We start from the raw sequence: 18457 nt of genomic DNA on the forward strand, positions 1-18457 counted from the left end.
AACCTAAGCGACAGGAGATCAGCAGTCTGGGGGTAGCTCTTGAGAAAGCGAGACCAACATGTTTGCGGTGAGAGGGAGATGCCCCGATGCCAGTCAGATTCTCTTATGACAGTCAACCATTCACCGTCGACCGGATCAATTGGGTCCACATGTGTACTGGGAGATGGGCGAGGTATCAGCGGTGCGGAGAACCAGCTGGTACTTAAGTGAGTGATAAGCTCGCCGAGGGGTTCTTCCGCCCAAGTCACGGGAACAGGTGTCAAGCAACCTCCGCATCTTCCCTGCGTAGGATCTTAGCTACGTCAGCATTCTCCCTTCTACAATTCAACCACAATGGCCGCTACTACCCAGGAACCTCAGGCGCTGGACCATGCGAATCTACTTGCTACCCTACGTTTCTCACAACAGGCCCCTATGATCCTCGGTGGAAAGGGTGGACTTCAGGATGATCCGGAGACGTACGACAGATTGGAGCAGCTGTTCTTCTCGTGCCTTCAGACTGGGGATGACCGATCGGCGTTACAATGCTTGGAGCAGTTGACCCGTCGGTTTGGAGCTTCCAATGAAAGGGTCCAGGGTCTCCGTGGCTTATACCAGGAGGCCGTCGCTGGAAACCAATCTGACTTGGAGGAGTGTCTGCGCAAATACGACGAAGCTATTTCGGAGAATCCGATGAATGTGGTCGGTACTGGATCAACCCCCTGTTTGCTCATATCGCTAATGCATCTATAGCCCATCCTCAAGCGCCGGATCTCTCTCCTACGTTCGATGTCCAGACCCGCAGAGGCCATTGGCGCTCTGGTGGATCTGCTGAAAGCGATCCCCACGGACTCGGAGTCATGGTGCGAACTCGGCGATCTATATCAATCCGAAGGGATGACTTCGCAGGCCATTTTCTGTTTGGAGGAGGCCCTTTTACTGGTGCCGAATGCCTGGAACGTGAGTTCTTCCTACTTCCCGTGTTGATCAGGGATTCACCCAAGCAGATCCACGCTCGTCTAGGCGAAGTTCTATACATCAGCGCCTGCTCCTCTGAGGGCGAGACGTCCACGCAGCTTCTAGACCGGTCGATACGGTACTTCTGCCGAAGTGTGGAACTTTGCGATCACTATCTTCGAGGACTGTATGGCTTGGCGCTGGTAAGTGACCATCACCTCCTGTCCTTCCTCCCCTGCCAAACGTGTATGAACAGGGTTATCTGATTCAATGGGGTCCACACAGGCTACATCTTCGTTTTCAAAAGGCAACCATTCCAACGATTTGCAGAAACCCGCGTCGGGAGTCGTGGGCAATATCGTTTCGAAGGAATCTTTCGAAAAGCTGCATGACTTCGCCACAGCCGAGCTTCGGAGCATTGTCGAGCATCGTTCCCTGAATCTCCAACAGTGGGAGTATGCGCAAGGTGAACTCATCGCTGCAAAAGAGCTGCTTGATCGGTTGGGAAAATCGTCCTAGGCCAGCGAACTGGTTATTGAACGAAATGGGCCGTGCGCCGACGATGGTCATTCGGGACCGAAGGAGCGCTTGCTACCGCTGTTGGGTCCCCTTGTAAATACTCCCGCGATACTACTAATACCCTGTGGACTCCATGTCCTTCTCCGGAACTGAGCGTGTTGAACACCAAAGCCGAAAGACTGACATCACTCTCCGATTGTAAGAGTAGACTGAACTGGTGGCTGGTGGACCTGGACTCATTATCTTTAGGCATTTGGAGTGTTGGGCTTACGGCCTGGGTGGGACCCGAAGGGAGATATAATCACCTTGCGCCAATTTCTCTGATGTATTGGGCACCACGGGCTGAGTCGACAAGTGACTCATTAATACACCAGAAGGACCGTCTGGGTGGCACCAGCAGAGCCTCTTCCTGACCTGAGCATGAATCCAGGCGGGACTGGGCGGAGAATCAAACAATGCAAGACTTGTTGCACAGCCTGTCAATGATGATGAACGGTCGAGACGTGGTGGTGACTGGGCCGTCGGGCAGCGAAAGTTCTGACAGGTATTTGCCCTAGGAATTTTGGTGCAGAGAAACTTCTGTGGTACATATCGATTTGATTTGATCCGATTCTATTCTTAAATTCTTCTAATTTGATTTTGATTTTTCGTTTATTTATTTTTTCCCGAAACGATACCCAAACCCTCTGCCTGACAGACAACCGGAGAGAACCAGATAAATATGCCCAAAAGTCGCCTCTGGGCCCAACAGCGAATCCGTCAGGCAGGACAGATGATTTTGTAGAATTATTTTCGTAGTGGCTCTCGAGGGATCCGGCGTATAGATCTTGTTCTGCGTGGTGCCCCTCCCCACAGTGATTCTCTAGTATATTATTAGTCGTGCGATTTCCGCCTTCCCCTCCCTCTCTCTATCCGTTTCCCCTCCCTTCACTCCTTCACTTTCTCCCTCTCTCTCTCTGTCCTTCCTCACGCTCCTCCGTCCCATTGAAGGGGGTCCAATATCGTCTCCAAGTTGACCCCCTCATGCATTGTGTTTCCACCCAGCTTGCGACTCCGAAGCTGTCACGACCTGTCCCAAGAAGCAATCCATCCCTCTGTTCACCGGCTCCCCGTGAGAACAGAGAGAAACATGAGCCATAGCCAGACATTCATCCCCGAAGATCGCTACTGGTTGTGAACTTGCATACCGTTAGCGTATTTGCGAACGCGTCAGCCGCGAACCTTCTTTTGAGTCTCGAATTGTGACGGATTGGCGCCGAGTATCCCCAGATTGCGATTCCTTCATGCCGTTCAGCATCACTATCGGCTCTAGTCACCACGACTCCGACTCGTCCTACACTGACGACGAGGATTCTTCCGCCGTTGAAGTCTCCCCTCCTTCCACCGGAAGTCGCGAATACCAGGACCCCTATGATGAATGGGCAGGCCTCCCCTATCCAGACGAATTGAAACCATCCGATTCGGCTTCCCGGCCTAGAACCTCTCACCGCACCCGGAGCCGCAATCAGATCCATGGCTCATCGACGGGCCGTCGCCAGTCAATGAGGCCTCATCACGTTACTCCGGACCGGGACCATTTCCCTCGAAGGCGCCGCGCCCCGTCCCCAGAATCCCCCGAGAGCATCGATTCGGCTGAGGACTATGGGCATCCTTATCGCATACCCCCTGAGAGACGATTCTGGCCACCTGCTGGCGGTCAAGCCCCCGTTTATCCCAACAGTGCCTCTCCAGGCCCTTCCTACGTCTATCCCAACGGACCGGTTCCCCATGGTTCCTTTGGACCCCACAACGGGGTCCATCCGCCTTCCGATCAACTCATAAGGTCTGGTGGCCACAGCCAATTCCCTCAGCCGACGCCTTATGGACACCCGGCATACCCTTATGGCCCGTTGCAGCAGCCACCGGGCCATGCCCCGCCATATTTCCCCCACGATCCACATCAAATCCATACCGCACATCATACGCCAACCTCGTCCCATTCCCGGAGTGATGGCCACAATCAGCAACATATGTTCGCGCATCCTCTCCATCCCCACAGCCCGCCGCCGCCCTTTAATGGCGCCATGGCGCCGCACGACATGGTCCCCTACGGATCGGCAGGTTTCTATAATAACATGAGAGAGCCTTACAATATGGTCCCGGGGGCGATGGCACCTTATTTAAACCCGCCGTATCAGCGACCACCCTCCCCAACCCAAATTGAACTGGCTGGGGCTCTGACTACGACGGGACCAACGGATACAGCCAAGGATGAGGCACTGGCTCGCCTGGAAAAGCTGATTCTGGAGGAGAAGCTCGAGCGCGAGGCTAGAGACAAGCGTGAGGCTGACCGTGAGGCAGCGGCGGTGGCGGCAGCCGCCGCCGCGGCTCACGACAAGAAGATTACTGAAGAAGCGGCTGCAAGTGCCCGAGCCGAAGCAGAGAAAAAGGCCGCGGAAGAAGCCGCCAAAGCAAAGGAAGAAGCCGAGAAGGCGGCTGAAGAGATTGCCGCGAAGGCCGCAGAAGAAGCTGCGAAGGCTGCAGAAGAAGCCGCCAAAGCGAAGGAAGAGGCGGTGGCAGCGGTCCGAGCAGAATACAAGGTCCCAGAGAAGGCAAAGCCGATCAAGTTCAAGGATGCCGTCGGAAGAAAGTTCAGCTTCCCCTTTGATCTCTGTCGGACTTGGAACGTAAGTCCCTCTCTTGTCGGTTTTGAATTTCCAGTCTGTGTCTAACTGAGATAAAGGGCATGGAGGAGCTTATCAAACAAGCTTTCCTTCATGTGGAGGGCCTCGGTCCGCACGTCGCCGATGGCCATTACGATCTGATAGGCCCCAACGGAGACATCATCCTCCCCCAGGTCTGGGAGACAGTCATCGAACCGGACTGGACTATAACCATGCACATGTGGCCGTTGCCAGAGAAACCCAAGGATCCCGAACCCGCGCCAGAGCCTGCACCCGCACCTGATGCCTCTGGTGGTGGCGGGAAGAAGGTTGCAGGTAGGTTACTACGAGCGCCACTTTCGCTGCCCCTATTTACCTCCTGTGAGCTAACGTCTTCCATCCAGGCCCAAAGAAACCTAAGCCTAAGCCTGGCGACCCTGGCGCCTTTGCAATGTGGATGGTGGGCAGCAGTCAACGTGCGCGGTTGAACAAGGCTTTAAAAATGGGAAAAAAGCCTAGAGTAGTCCAGCACGGCAGCTCTTGCCGTGTTATGTGATGGAGCTAACCTCTACTGCTTCCGCCTCAAATTAAATACTTTGCTCCAGGTCCACAGACATCGCTGTGTCATCTTCTCGACTTTCCTTTGCCGGTGCCTTGTTGCTGGCGGATTTGGCGAAGTACGACATAGTGATAACACTTGGGTTGGTACTTTTTTTACGCTGCGCGGGGTTTTGGATAGACTCTATCTCTTGGACTACTATAGGGGGGCATGGCTTTCCCCTCCCGCTTGGTCGGGAGTTTCACATGCTCGGGGAAACTATTGTTTTCCTAATTTCTTGTCGGTTTTCATTCTGTTTGCGCCATCTGTTGTAATACTTCCCTATGTGTCGGTGGAAAATGGGAGCATGGTGGCCATCTGGCGTCTTGAATTCTGCATGTACTTAGTGAACAATGCTGGTTGGTGTTGTGTGGCTTGCTAATATACCCATAGAGTGTTGAATGGAATTCCAGTCTCGTTGATAATCAGGTCTTCATAGAGCTCTATATGACTAGAAGTATTGAAACGTATATACATTTCTAAACACAAAACCAAGCCGAAAAATGTAGAGGCAGAACTGTACCCGGCTGCCAAATAACATTACAGACAGAAGAATCCCAGGGATGCGGTCCTAATTGGGCATTAATGGCTTCCACTCAACGCTTTCATCCAGGGAGCCTCCGAGAAGGTCTCCGGTTTCAGCCGGAGTCTGCGTCGGCATGTCGATAGGACTGTCTAAAAGGCTCTCACCTGGCCGTTTGCTTATGCCTGGAACTCCATGCCGCTTTCTTTCTGTGTCTGTCGGATCCGGAGAGGACTGATGTGGTTTCATGGTAAGAGAAACTGGCTTCCGCGGTATTGGCGGCGCAGCTTTCTGGTACGAGGCCTGAGCACTCTCAGGACCGTCCACATTCAATGTATTGTAGTCTTCACTGGGTGGGCTCGCCTCAGGCCTGCCCGCCATACTATTCCCTCTGGGTGGTAGGGCGGGCCGTTGCGAGCGGTCATCAATTTTTGGCCCTCGTCTCGGGCCATCGCCATCTTTATAGCCTTGCGCGCTCACCCAGTCAGGCTCGTTGGTAGAGGGAAAGGGGTTAGATCCCCCGAATATATTCATAATGTAATCATCGGACGGTGGTTTTACCGTTGATTTGACGGGCATGCCTGTGGAAGGGTAAGTATGTTAAGGGGGGTTTCATGGGTTGCGGTACCGTACCATTAGCAAGCCACCATTTTTGATTGTCTGAACTAGCAGGCGGTAGTCTAGGTGCAATGGATTCGAGTGTTATAAGATCTTCACTTTCAGATCCTTGGGCTTTTATCCCTGAAACAGCGTTGCGTGGATCCCTCTGGATCTGTTCGTACAGCTGCTGTCGGAGCCTGCTTTTCACTGTCTCATCAATCACAGTGATTTTACAGGAGAATGTCGCCCAGACTGGGCGATGATCAGAAAAGCGTATATTCGCAGCCTTGTAGTTCGTTTGTTGCAGACCTGATCCCTTCCACAAGATCCTGTCGCACCACGCGGGGATACGTGCCTTCTCCCTGCGACGGGTTAGCGGATTATCTGAATAAGGATTAGGTATATCGTACGAAGTGTCATAGTCGTCGCTATCGACATCGTATTTATATGTCGGAGGGAAAGTAATGGGCCCTTCGGTATAGAATTTGAAGGTCCAGCCTTTGAGCATTCCCAGATTCAGCTACAGGACGTAGTCAGTGAAGGTAAACTTGCATGCATCGGCGAAAATACCTGATCATTATCGTAAAGCCTTTGGAAGTTTTTCTGGGCCACGAGGTCTCTAACAGTTGGGTTATCCCGCCCAATCCGATAATTGAAGTCCCCGAGCCACACAATGGCATCGTGCTCTGCAATAGACCTGTTCTTTTGAAATCTCAGCCCATGGGAGATGGTGTCGTAATCCCTGTTCCTTTCCTCGTAATTTCCAAATCCTGCAGCAAGATGCGCTGTGACAAAGCACAATCGCGTGCTGCAGTAGTCAAACCGGATGGCGCAGCCGCCTTTGTTGCCTGCCATTCCAGAAAGCCCAGTCTATAAAATGCTAGTAAGCGGCTGTGCACATGTCTATGAGAGTAAATGTGCTTACCTTCTTTACGCTTCCTTCGACGTTCTTTATATTATTCAGGGCCTCCTCTTTCACAAATACCAGAAGAGCAGTGCCTACAAGTTGCCCACTGCGCAATAGAACATACTTTGCAGTTCCCCTGGCAGCCGCATAGCCATTCAGACACTTCTTGACTGCATCTTCCCATACCTTACGAGTCGTCGGGTCCGTGGACATTATCTGCTGTGGGCTCAGAGGTACGATCTCCTGGAAGCCCACAGCAACGATCGTTGGGATGGCGTCTTGCGCGTCGAGCGACGACCATAGCCATGGACTTAAGTCGACGTTCGGGCCCAAATGCCGACCGTTAACATTATAGGTACCAGTCCAAACATTGATCGCTTTGGTAAATGAATACTCTGCTGTGCGCCGGCTCAACTCTTCGGACACCAAGTCATTGATTGGGTCGTACAGATACACAGGAACCTGATCTGGTAACCGGCCAAGCAAGAGATCTATTGTTTTCTGACGAGCTTTGTCGGCAAAATTGTTCACATAAAGCCTGGTTGCGGTCTTGCGGGCATCGGCGAGTGCGCCAGCGAGAGACATCTTCCCATGTCGTGTGAATGAACTCTTGAGGGCACCCGTGCCAGCGTATATTTTGGACAAAGCATCGCCGTTATCGGCCCAGAGACTCGAATGTCTCGCCTGTAGGTCAGAATGGAGACCTCCTCCGTCCTGGCGCAGAAAAGACCCAAGTGCCATCAAACTTATGATCGTTTGCACAAGATTAGTTCTGTCGAGGCAGTCCAGACAATTTGTTCGGAAAACCCCTTCCTGTTGGAGAACGACAGAAGAAGTTCGCGGCTGGCGTCTGTCGTCGGCAGCATTGGTGCTGTCATCGTCCGCCCAGAAGTAGGCAAAGCCATGTAACGAGTGCGAAACTTCATCCTTGATTTGGCTACTAGCTCCGTATCCCAGGGGTCCCCGGGCTTCTGCGTGGAAATCAAATTCGGTTACCCGCAGAAGGGCATGATCCGATGACATGTCAAATCCAGCTTTGTGAGCAAGCGAACTTTTCTTGATCTGCTCCCGGAACTTTGCAGAAAGCTCCGATTCCGCAGGCTTTAGCTCACTGAGAAGGTTGACAACATGGATGGCACCGTACTCTAACTCCAAATGTTCGAAATGTTTGTTGAAGGCGTATTGTGTTGCCTCGCTTGACCGGGTGATCTCAATCTTCTGCTGTCCCGGAAGGAAGCCGCTGGCCTGCTCCCAGAAGACCGGGACCGAGCCACGGATTTGAACATAAGAGAATGATATGCCAGGTGATATCCATAGAATCACCTCTGTTTCAACGAAGTTCGCCACGTGCCCATCATCGTCGATGCCACGGGAATTGAATCTGGTGCCTGCGCGGCGGGAAGATTGACGGGATATGATGGTCAGCAAGGAAGGATGGTGCCTTGAAGCTTCTGGTATGATGGGAACCGTGGCTGGTATTGTCGATGTACTAGAAAACCCCCGGATGACACAAGTCAAGATCTGTGATGAGTCAAGCCGTTGCCTCTCTAGGGGAGACAGACGGCTCCTAAACAGAAGCAGAGGGTGTATCATGTATGAATTCCAAAGCATGTCCTCTTTAAGAGACTCGATGTCGAAGGCGGCCGATTTGTCCGAACTGGCAGCAAGTTAGACCAGCTGACAGGTGCGAAGTGCTTAAGTCGGACTTAGCTTACCGGTCCTGTAATCGATCGGTGAGGTTAAAATCAACACTATAGTAGAAGCTACCGTCGCTGAGGAGCTTTTTCAAGGCCAGAAACGGATGGTCGGTGACCACGTCTCTCCCTTCCATGTTTGGGTCATGATTGGAGTCTTCAGCGGCGAAGGACGAGTCCCACGCATATTCGAGCCCATTCTCGTAATCGGAGCGATTTAGACAGACTACAAGTGTCAGGCAGACTTTGACTAAGGGGACCAAAAGGTAAACGTACAGAAGTCCACGTTGTCAATCCGTAAAACCGTCTCCCCCGGGCGAACTGTGGCGGCGCGAGATGCCCTGGTGACAACCGAGAGGAAAACATCTTCGTCCAAAGTGACCAAGCCAAGCGTACCGAATCCATTCCCAAGTAACCGATATCCCTTCAAATCCGCCGACGAAAGGTTAACGAATTCCACCCGGCAGCGTGGTGGGTCATTGTTACGTCGAGGGTTCGTGAGGCCTGGTTCGGACGCGGTGTGTTGGAAGATCAGGGCACAGTCGTCGGTAGCCAAGGCCAGCGTACGATGGGGATGGTCCCGAGAAAGGATATGTAAGCTAGGCATTATCTGGTTTCAGCCATTGGCAACGTGCATGGTGCTCGTTGCAGGACGAAGACACGAAATTCCCCAGAGTTCGATGGAGTTGCGATAGAGCGCGGATAAGCTGTGGCTGAGATGGGAAGGCGGTGAGACGAGGAAGGCCTTATCGGTCGACGATTTTTTTCCCGCCGTCTCTACTTTGATAGAACCGAGTTGGGAGAACTGACTGCGTCCTTGGGTGTTTGCTTCGTTCATTCATTCATTTGATACGATACCCTCGTTTGATATTCCCCGGCTCAATCGCAGTAGAATAATATCACAGCCCAGATGGGTTTGGCAGCGCCCCGCAAGTATGCGCAACAACTTCATCCCCTCTCCACGATAATCCCCAACTAACTCCACCCTCTCAAGGAGAACGAAGATTTCTCATGATCCCAACAATACGAACTGGGTGCGCTCCACCAGCGGTTTTGGACACAAAATCCTCAGTTCTCAAGGATGGACACCCGGCAGCTTTCTTGGTGCCCGCAATGCCGCCCATGCAGATATGTTCACCGCTGCGAGTGCCTCCCATATACGAGTCGTGGTGAAGGACGACACTCTCGGTCTTGGGGCGCGCGCCGGACGTGATCTCAACGAACCCACCGGCCTTGATGCGTTCAAAGGTCTGTTAGGAAGACTTAACGGCAAGTCTGATGCCGAGCTAGCGGCCGACCAGCGAAAGGCGGAGGACGTGAAATTGGCCCGATACGCTGCCTTCAAGTGGCAGGCTGTCCGTTTTGTCAGTGGTGGACTGTTGGCACAGGAGAAGCTTGAAAGGCTCCCCGCGGAAGAGTCGAACGCCCAACCAAACAGGGTAGAGGTGGAGACATCTGACAGCAACCCGAGTTCTGGAGACAAATCTGGCAAAGCATCAAAGAAAAAGAAGAAGGACTCATCTGATTCTACGTCTGACGAGCAGAGTTCCAAATCCGAGAGGCGACGAGAGAAGAAGGACAAAAAGGAGAAAAAGGACAAGAAGGAAAAGAAGGACAAAAAAGAAAAGAAGAGAAAGCGTGCGGAGGATGGCAATGATCTGTCCCAGAGCTCTGCCAGTGAAACACCAGCCAGCGCTGAGAAGAACAGTGACACTTCAGCCGTCGTGAAAGCCTCGCGGGAACGGCGACCTATGGGCCGACACGTCGTCCGAGGCCGACACATTGCTCAGAAGAAGAGGGCGTTGATGGACGACAAGTCCTTGAACGAGGTAAATATTCCCTTTCTCCCAGCAGGGTGCGATGCTAATATGTGTAGATATTCATGGTGAAATCCTAGACACCACCACCGCCAACATTTTACCATCTGCATTTGGATATATAGCGATAGACTTATTTCGGAGTCGGGGTTATTACTGGGAGGTCCTATATTTTTGTATATAGCATCCATCATCATTCATTCGAAAATTGTATACTTCAGGAACCGTTCTCGGCGAAACCCCACATTCGTCATCTCCGGGCCCGAGCGACTTCAACTTCCGCCGAACTACCGCATCTCCCCTTCCTGCACATCGCAACACACGTCCTCTGCTGCCATCTTTCCCAAGCTGCGATGCTCCTCTTCCACGGCCGATCCGACTCCTCCAAGGCCCCTGGACTCGCGCTTGAGCCCACAGTTTTCCTCATTTAAGGTGCCGACCTCCTCCCTCCCTGTGCGTATTCGACGCTGCCTAACTACTATCAGTTTTCCTCTCGGATACAGAAAATCGTCGGATGTTGCTTGTGCAGAACAACCAGTCTGCGAAAGATCCGGTCAGCGCAATAACTCTACGTGAGAGCATCAGTCAAAGGCCTCATTGCGCCGACTTTCGAACCGAAGACGACGGCTACCTGCTTTGAATCGCAACCATCACATTCACAATTGTTTCCGAGAGATATTCTAAGTAAAGGACAAAAGAATCGAGCGTTGTAATCTACCATGTCGCAGACCCGGCCATCGACAAACCACTCCGCATCCACCGCGCCGCGGGAGGTCAAAAAGGACAAAAGAAGGCATGGGTGAGTTTTCATCCTGGAAACACCGTCGCACGGGGATCCCTCTCATGTACATACGGTATCTGACAACCGGTCAAGGATCCGCTGGGCCCCCCTGAATATTGGTCTAGAGCGTCGCCTGCAGACACTGCTCGTTCTTGCCCACACCTTAACTATCGCGCTCTTTCTGGCCTTCTTTTTCTTCACATGCGCCATCCCCTTAACATGGCCACTCTTGCTCCCATATCTGATCTACATCACCTTATTCTCGACGGCCCCGACGTCCGGGATGCTGAAAGGCCGTAGCGACTTCCTACGCTCACTTCCCATCTGGAAAATCTACACAGCCTACTTCCCAGCGAAGCTGCACCGGTCTGAACCACTTCTCCCGACGCGGAAATACATCTTCGGATACCACCCCCACGGGATCATCTCCCACGGCGCATTCGCGGCCTTTGCAACAGACGCCCTGGATTTCTCCAAGCTCTTCCCCGGCATCACCAACACCTTGCTTACGCTTGACGCTAATTTTCGCATCCCGTTCTACAGGGAGTATGCGATGGCGATGGGGGTGGCAAGCGTGTCGCGCGAATCCTGCGAGAACCTGCTCACGAAGGGCGGCGCAGACGGGGAAGGAATGGGGCGGGCGATCACCATCGTCATCGGTGGCGCGCGTGAGTCCCTGGACTCGCTGCCGCATTCGCTGCGGCTTGTCCTCAAGCGGCGGAAGGGGTTCGTCAAACTCGCCATCCGCACCGGGGCCGATCTGGTGCCCGTGCTGGCGTTTGGGGAGAACGATCTGTACGAACAAGTGCGGTCAGACGAACATCCCATCATCTACAAGCTTCAAATGCTGGTGAAGCGGCTTATGGGCTTCACCATACCCTTGTTCCACGCTCGAGGCATCTTCAACTACGACGTGGGCTTGATGCCGTACCGTCGCCCGTTGAACATCGTAGTTGGCCGGCCAATTCAAGTGGTCCGGCAACAAGACAGGGATAAGATTGATGACGACTACATTGATCGTCTCCATGCGGAGTACGTGCGCGAACTGGAGAACTTGTGGGACCAGTGGAAGGACGTTTTTGCCCAAGACAGAACCTCAGAGCTGGAGATTGTTGCATAGGTGAGGACGACGGGACGACTTGCAAATATGCGTGCTGGGTACCCAGTGTTTTGAGGGTGGATGTGCAAATTTGCACTAGATATAGCTGATGTTTACCGTGCCATTACTATCCTGCATATTATTACCTGCTAATAGCTTCATTTGGTATGAGATATCCATGTACATATATCATTATTATAGGTATTTATGAGCCTTCACACTACACACTCAACCATGGAATGGAAAAACACCCTAGTAGGTCTCGATAGTTCCCAGGTCTCACCAGCTTCATTATCATACCTAGTCTACATAGCCCCAAAGCACGGAATATAAACAAACCATAAATTATGTATAAAGCCTGTAACTCATGAGAAAAGCTCAAAAGACAGCCTGGGTATCTGGATAGAAACAGAGACAGCATAAAAAACAAACACGCAAAGAATACAAAGATGCCGTAAATACTATCGAGTATGGACGACGAGATGGGCACCAGAAGGCCAATCCAAAACATACTCATCCCACGTCAATCATGTATCCTGGCTACTGTCAAAATTCCCAGTCCCCGAGTTCCCAGGTTTCAACCCCGGAACAGTAGTCATCGAATCGGATGCAGGTCGGCTCTCAGCAACACGAACACTACCGCGGGAGCCCTTGATTAACTGGCCGCTTTCAACCCGGTCTTGAATCATCTCATCGAGGATGCGTGAGACCTCGTCCATGCTCTTTCTCCGCCCGTCTTTTGTTTCGCTACGTAACGGCGGAAGGACGTCAGCATCCGGCTCGGCAGGTGGGGTAACAACGCTGCTTGGCTGGGGCTCAGGGGATTTGCTCTTGTCATTTCCATCTGTGCTGTACGTATCGGTGTTGATATGGGCAACATCACGATGCCTAGCGGCGGAACGGAGCGCCGCCAGCATGCGGTCCTTATCATCCAGCTGCTGACGAAGTTCGTTGATCTCGATATCCTTTTCACGGAGCAAAGCTGCCATATCGGGGGTTTCCGGGGCCGTATTGCTAGACTTGACGCCCATGGACATGCGAGAGTGGCTCGACCGCCGGGCCTGCAGGAGGCGCCTCTCCAATGTTGAGATATATCGGTTTTTATCGCCAAGATCGGCCTGGAGCGCCGCGATCTGCCTCTGAGCGCTGGCCTTGCCGTCTGCGAACTCGCCCATGTCATCATCATCATTATTGATTGGAACACCAGGATAGTGTAGGTTCGCAGACGGATCATTGCTGCCGATGGAAAGGAAAGACACTGGCCGGAGAGAAGAACCGCCGCCGTATGCACCCAGGGTAGATTGACTAACGGAGGATCGCAGGGATCGGGTGCCAGAATCCGCGATAGATGACATTCGTGACAGTCGGCCTAGAACAGACATGCTTCCCTGGACATTCACGCCGGTCGACTTGGAACTAAGGATGAGCCGATTCAGATGTTCTATCCTTTCCTTCAAGGCAGTACGAGCGAGCTGCATTTCGAGCATTTGTTCCTCATGGCGAGCGTGGGCTTCTTTCTCCAACTGCTGTTCTTCCAGTTTGAGTTCCTTCTCAGCCTGAGCCTTTGTCTGGTTTTCCAACTGTCCACGGAGGGCCTGAATTTCCATGCGGTAGCGCTCGAGAAGAACCCGACTGCCGGCATCACCACCGCCAGCGCCGTAGGTCTCCTCCGCTCTTTTGGCATGGCTCACGATGCTGTTCTTGGCACGCGCAGCAAACTTCAGTGTATTGAGGGTTTCGCCATGGTGAGAACTAGCTGTACTGCCCAACTGGATCGTGCAGAGGATACTGACGAGCGAATTTCCCGACAAGGCAGGTTGCAACAGCCGGGTTAGCTTGCTGTCTCGATATGGCAGATGACGCCCTTCTTTGTCTGGATTGCCTGATTTATCTTTGCTTTCCGACAGTTTGGAAATGATATTTCCCAGGGTGAGGAGACTCTTGTTGATATGTGCACCTTCAGTGCGGCGCTCCTTATCGTCCGCAGCACGTTCGGATCCAGCGAGATCGATCAAGCTGAGGGTTGACACTCGAACGCCTCCTGGGGCCATGCCGGAGCGCCGGTCCTGCGTCGGACCAGTCGGGGCGCGTTCTCTGCTTTCTACCACAATTTGGACGACTGCATGACTTCGGGAGCTGCGGGCGTTAAACTGTGTGCTTCCCGTACGACGAGCATGATCGCCGCGCGCAATGACACGAAGAAGCTGCGTAGGGCTCTGCACGATTTCCTCTTTGAGAGGTGTGGCATACACGCCCCTCTTGCTGTCTTCACGCAATTTGATCTCTTCCTGTTGAGCCATGGAACCGCCGGAGCTGGAGGCGGATAGAAGATCATGGATCTTCTCGTTGTAGATTTCCAGATAGCTGACGCGGAGCAAAAACTCGCGATGCGGCGTTTCTCTGATGAAGGAGAAGATGTCCGTGATTGCCAAGGGGATAACACCCGGGGAGGTTGCGGTTCCCTGCATTGAAAAGGTCTTACCAGTACCAGTCATGCCGTATGCAAAGACCGTGCCATGGTATCCCTCCATTACCCTCCTTACGAGACGTTTGGCGGCAGAATCATAGACTCGAGAATTATGCTCATGCATAGTAAAGACATTATCTGCGAAGCAGACGGATCAGCATGTTGGGAACGTCACTGGTAGAGGGGATCCATACCATAAAAATAGTCACCTGCTTCCTTTCCCTGGGAAGCAATTAACCCACGGCGACCATCGACCACCCACTCGCCGCTAGCCTTTGCGCCGTCACCACCATTGGCATCCGGCCGTACTCGGACGCTGACGATCACGTTTCCTTTGGCTTCCTTCGGCTTTGGATTGGTCTTAGTCCCAGCCGCATCGTCGGCGTCCTCGAAGGTTGTTGCGCTCGTTGAGTATGATCCCTGAGCCGACGAACTTCTGCTGTGAGACGGCGAGGCCTCATGATCCGGAACCGTCGCTATCTTGCCGTCGCCTCCCCCATTCAGGAGAGAGGATGTCTTTGAACTGCGATGGCTACCGACGCTGAGTCTTGAGCTGCCTTTAGCCTTCACACTGCCGGATGAATGACGGCCTGGGATTCCCGAGGCAGAAGATGCGGTAGAGGAGCGATTGCCTGCTTTCGGGGGTTGAGGAAAAGCCGCGATGCTGATGGTTCGGCGAAGGGACTTCTCTGGGCTGCTGGGAGTGCGAGTGCCGGAGATCGACCGAGACGCGGGGAGGGTGGACGCCGGGTTGGACAACGAAGATCTGGTCAACGCGGGTCGTGGGCTGGAGGGCGAACGCAGTTTGGAGGAGTGCGATGGAGAGGACACGCGCGACGAGTCGGTCGATACCGGGAAGCTCTTCCGGGATTTGGGAGCGGATAGAGTAGGCAGGGAACCGGTCGGCGAGTTTGTGGTCGCCCCGGACTTTTGGGATAGTGTAGACATTGGAGTATATCTCTCTGTCGACGGGAATTGAGTTATGTAGTAGAGTTAAATGCGGGGAAGAGTAGCCATAGGCAGGCTCGATGCGGTTCCGGTTGGGTTTGTTCCGTGGATGGACGGACGGAGAACTAGAGTCAACCATAGTTAGCGATATGCACATCTACATGATTCAAGTGCTGCAATGCGGGCGAGGAAACGGATGCACGAATGCATTTCTTCTAGAAAAAAGCAACGCAGGAATGTGGGCATTCCCCGCCTGAGACGCGGAGGATCGTCCATTCCAATAGGAGAAGTACAACCGAGGGAGCGGAGAAGGCGCTCACCTAGAGAGTGATGGAAGCCGACACTTCCAAAGCCGTTATTATTCTGCAAAGGATCATGGAGACCTGCAGGATGTGTCGGGACGTGGTGTAACTCGGTATTTGGAAATCCCTGAAGCGGTACCGCATGCGATCGGGTGCGGAATGTGGTTTATTTCATGATAGCTTGCCGTCAGCTCCGGAACAGGACGCGCTGGAGTGGAATTGTATGCGGTTGTGTGGTGGATTCTGGAGGGGATGTCGTTGGAGCGAGGCAGCGAGATTGCGAACAGGGATGGGAGAGGAAGAACAAGGATTCGAAGCGCCAAACCGGAGGAGGAATGACAGGGGAAGATGCGACGGGATAGATATAATGAACAGAAAGGGACGAAGGAGAGGAGGAGGACAGGGCCCGAATGTTTTGGATGGAGGTGGAGGAGGGAGTTGGGAAAGCGGAGAGGGAAGAAATGACCAGGCGCAGGAGGAGGAGGTACGCAGTAAGGATCTTATCACGCCGAACTATCACATCTTCGCTCCCATAGTCGTCGACACCCCTACATCCCCCCTTCTGTTGCTGCTACAATCTCATTGTCTTCACTCTTCCCTCCCTACACTCTTCGAGGTTTAACGTCTACAGTCTGCAATTTACGATCTACTATCTACGCAGTACAGCTGGGAGCCTACCCTCCGACGGCACGCATATCGATCTCGAGAACTCCTGAAATGATGATTGTCGCCCCACCAGGGAAGTTTGTTTATCTGGCACACTGTTTGGTTCTCTGGGACCCGATGTTGGTTGGTGAGTCCCAGATTGATCCTAGACTAGCGGTAATTTATGGGAGATTATCCCCATGCGAGAGGTTTCAGGGGGCGGCCCGAAGGCGTTTGGCCAGGAGTTCCTGGAAGGAAATCCTATATGATAGGTTCTCCCTTACAGCAGCGGTGGTATCGTGAATACATACCCAACGCCCTTCAGGTACGGAATAAAAGTACCATGGGCGAAAGGAAAAAAGTACGCCGTCCTGGTCGGAACTCCACCGTGTCTATCCCTTCCGTTCGGCGGATCCCCATCGTTCGTCCCTGGCCACGTTCCGTCCGACTTCTCCTCGACTAGGCAGGTCCCGTGTATCAGATGTCATTGTCTAGTCTACCAGGTGAGGGATGTCCCGCCCCCCTACCGCATCGCGTTAAAATCCAACTGGCGAGCCGCATTCTGAAATGTCGTCTCGTCAACCTCGCCCCCCCGTCGCGTGAGATCGTCGCCCATTTTCTTGGTCCCACCGGATTTCCGAGGGAGGTTTTCTTTATTTGTGGGTTTGGGCTCCGTCATCCACCAGCCATGTTGAAGGATTTGACACGCCGTGCTCCGTTTCCTCGGGTCCAGCGCGCACATCGACATGAGGAGATCCGCTCCCACGGGTCCAGCCGTGGGGAACTGCCTTAAGAAGAACTCTCGTCCCTGCAGGGGCACAATGTGGTTGTTATCTGGCGGGAGGTAGTTCGGCAACTTGGTGACGCCGGGCCAGTTATCCTCCATCGGTGTCCCAAACGCCTCGCAGATCTTCGAAATCTGGTCCAGATCCGACATGCCGGCCACAAACGGCACGCGTAGGAGAAGCTCGGCGAAAACCATCCCCATGGACCAGACGTCGACGGCCCCTGAGTAGTAGCGCGCACCGTACAGCAGCTCCGGCGGCCGGTACCAACGGGTGATCACCTGATGCGTCATTCGCAGGTACGGATCAGAGAAGGACCGGGCCAGACCGAAATCAGCCAGCTTCACCTCCCCGTCGGCCGCGATCAGAAGATTGTTCGGTTTGATATCGCGGTGCAACACGAAATTCTCATGGCAGAACCAGACGCCTCGCGCGAGCATGCCCATCCACGCCTTGATATCCGCGACTCCGTACTGAATATTTCCATCCTTGATGAGCATCTCCAGATCCCCGAGCGGTAGGTATTCCAGCACCAGGTTGAGATTCTGGTCCTTCGACGAAAAGACATCGTGTAGGGCAATGATGTTCGGGTGGGCGAGTTCCTGGAGATACTTGACTTCGCGAATCGCGTCCATCGAAAGTCCGTCCTTGTATTCGGCATTGACCTTGATCTTCTTTATAGCGACGTGCGATGATAGATCGGTCCGGAGATGTCCCAGATACACCACGGCGTATGTACCCTCTCCCAACTTCTTATCTATAGCCGAACCAGCCCATTAGCCACAACACACAACCGCAAGGCGTAGAACGGGTGAATACTCACCTTTGATGTATTTATGTCGCACATCGTCATTCAACTGCTCGGTGAGCTCACGATCTGAATTCTGCGCGGATTGAGGTGAAGCAACATTTGCGCCGTTGAGAGAGGCCTGGGCTGCGACATTTCTCAGTTTTGTCCCGGCGCTGGCGGACGAGGCCGTAGCAGCGGGGGACTTGGGGATCAGTGGTGAGACAGCCATTAGGATGATGATTGCGAGTCGACTTTAGCTGTGTCAATCAGGTTCATATCGTGGCAAAGCTGGAGATGAGTGACGAAATGCTGCTGTAGCTTATCACTGACGAGTTATTGACGGGGCATGGCTATGTTCCCCAGCTGTGCGTATACCAGTACTGGCGACTTGTCAAATTCTGTAA

The 18457-nt window shown here is 53.2% G+C and overlaps 7 protein-coding genes across 7 annotated transcripts; 4 read left to right on the forward strand and 3 right to left on the reverse strand.

Annotated features, from left to right (window-relative positions):
* Positions 1–202: 202 nt before the first annotated feature.
* Positions 203–1512, forward strand: BDV59DRAFT_68757 (uncharacterized protein). Its single transcript, XM_073696909.1, has 4 exons — positions 203–681; positions 733–939; positions 987–1139; positions 1222–1512. Exons 1-4 carry the CDS (start codon positions 334–336, stop codon positions 1453–1455), a joined length of 942 nt encoding a protein of 313 aa, XP_073546131.1. The 5' UTR covers positions 203–333; the 3' UTR covers positions 1456–1512.
* Positions 1513–2243: 731 nt separating this feature from the next.
* BDV59DRAFT_182480 (uncharacterized protein) lies at positions 2244–5109 on the forward strand. Its single transcript, XM_073690363.1, has 3 exons — positions 2244–4121; positions 4178–4433; positions 4502–5109. Exons 1-3 carry the CDS (start codon positions 2739–2741, stop codon positions 4651–4653), a joined length of 1791 nt encoding a protein of 596 aa, XP_073546132.1. The 5' UTR covers positions 2244–2738; the 3' UTR covers positions 4654–5109.
* On the reverse strand, positions 5110–9081 carry BDV59DRAFT_182481 (SacI domain and endonuclease/exonuclease/phosphatase family protein). Its single transcript, XM_073690364.1, has 7 exons — positions 8696–9081; positions 8441–8645; positions 6744–8382; positions 6389–6688; positions 6229–6338; positions 5852–6180; positions 5110–5799 (listed from the first exon to the last, which is right to left on the reverse strand). Exons 1-7 carry the CDS (start codon positions 9024–9026, stop codon positions 5267–5269), a joined length of 3447 nt encoding a protein of 1148 aa, XP_073546133.1. The 5' UTR covers positions 9027–9081; the 3' UTR covers positions 5110–5266.
* A 137-nt stretch (positions 9082–9218) lies between these two features.
* pxr1 (telomerase inhibitor/ribosome biogenesis protein PXR1) lies at positions 9219–10459 on the forward strand. Its single transcript, XM_073690365.1, has 3 exons — positions 9219–9352; positions 9414–10248; positions 10296–10459. The coding sequence occupies exons 1-3, from the start codon at positions 9330–9332 to the stop codon at positions 10314–10316; spliced, it is 879 nt and encodes a 292-aa protein (XP_073546134.1). The 5' UTR covers positions 9219–9329; the 3' UTR covers positions 10317–10459.
* A 19-nt stretch (positions 10460–10478) lies between these two features.
* On the forward strand, positions 10479–12367 carry BDV59DRAFT_182484 (diacylglycerol acyltransferase type 2A). Its single transcript, XM_073690366.1, has 2 exons — positions 10479–11035; positions 11111–12367. The coding sequence occupies exons 1-2, from the start codon at positions 10956–10958 to the stop codon at positions 12135–12137; spliced, it is 1107 nt and encodes a 368-aa protein (XP_073546135.1). The 5' UTR covers positions 10479–10955; the 3' UTR covers positions 12138–12367.
* On the reverse strand, positions 12367–16272 carry BDV59DRAFT_182486 (putative kinesin family protein (KipA)). Its single transcript, XM_073690367.1, has 3 exons — positions 15852–16272; positions 14778–15656; positions 12367–14721 (listed from the first exon to the last, which is right to left on the reverse strand). Exons 2-3 carry the CDS (start codon positions 15529–15531, stop codon positions 12644–12646), a joined length of 2832 nt encoding a protein of 943 aa, XP_073546136.1. The 5' UTR covers positions 15532–15656; positions 15852–16272; the 3' UTR covers positions 12367–12643.
* Positions 16273–16559: 287 nt separating this feature from the next.
* Positions 16560–18406, reverse strand: kin28 (TFIIH complex serine/threonine-protein kinase subunit KIN28). The gene is made up of 3 exons (XM_073690368.1): positions 18384–18406; positions 18087–18304; positions 16560–18020 (listed from the first exon to the last, which is right to left on the reverse strand). Exons 2-3 carry the CDS (start codon positions 18280–18282, stop codon positions 17002–17004), a joined length of 1215 nt encoding a protein of 404 aa, XP_073546137.1. The 5' UTR covers positions 18283–18304; positions 18384–18406; the 3' UTR covers positions 16560–17001.
* Between the last annotated feature and the right edge of the window lie 51 nt (positions 18407–18457).

This window comes from Aspergillus ambiguus (assembly GCF_047715705.1).
Source record: "Aspergillus ambiguus strain CBS 117.58 unplaced genomic scaffold BDV59scaffold_25, whole genome shotgun sequence".
NCBI classification, from domain to species: domain Eukaryota; kingdom Fungi; phylum Ascomycota; class Eurotiomycetes; order Eurotiales; family Aspergillaceae; genus Aspergillus; species Aspergillus ambiguus.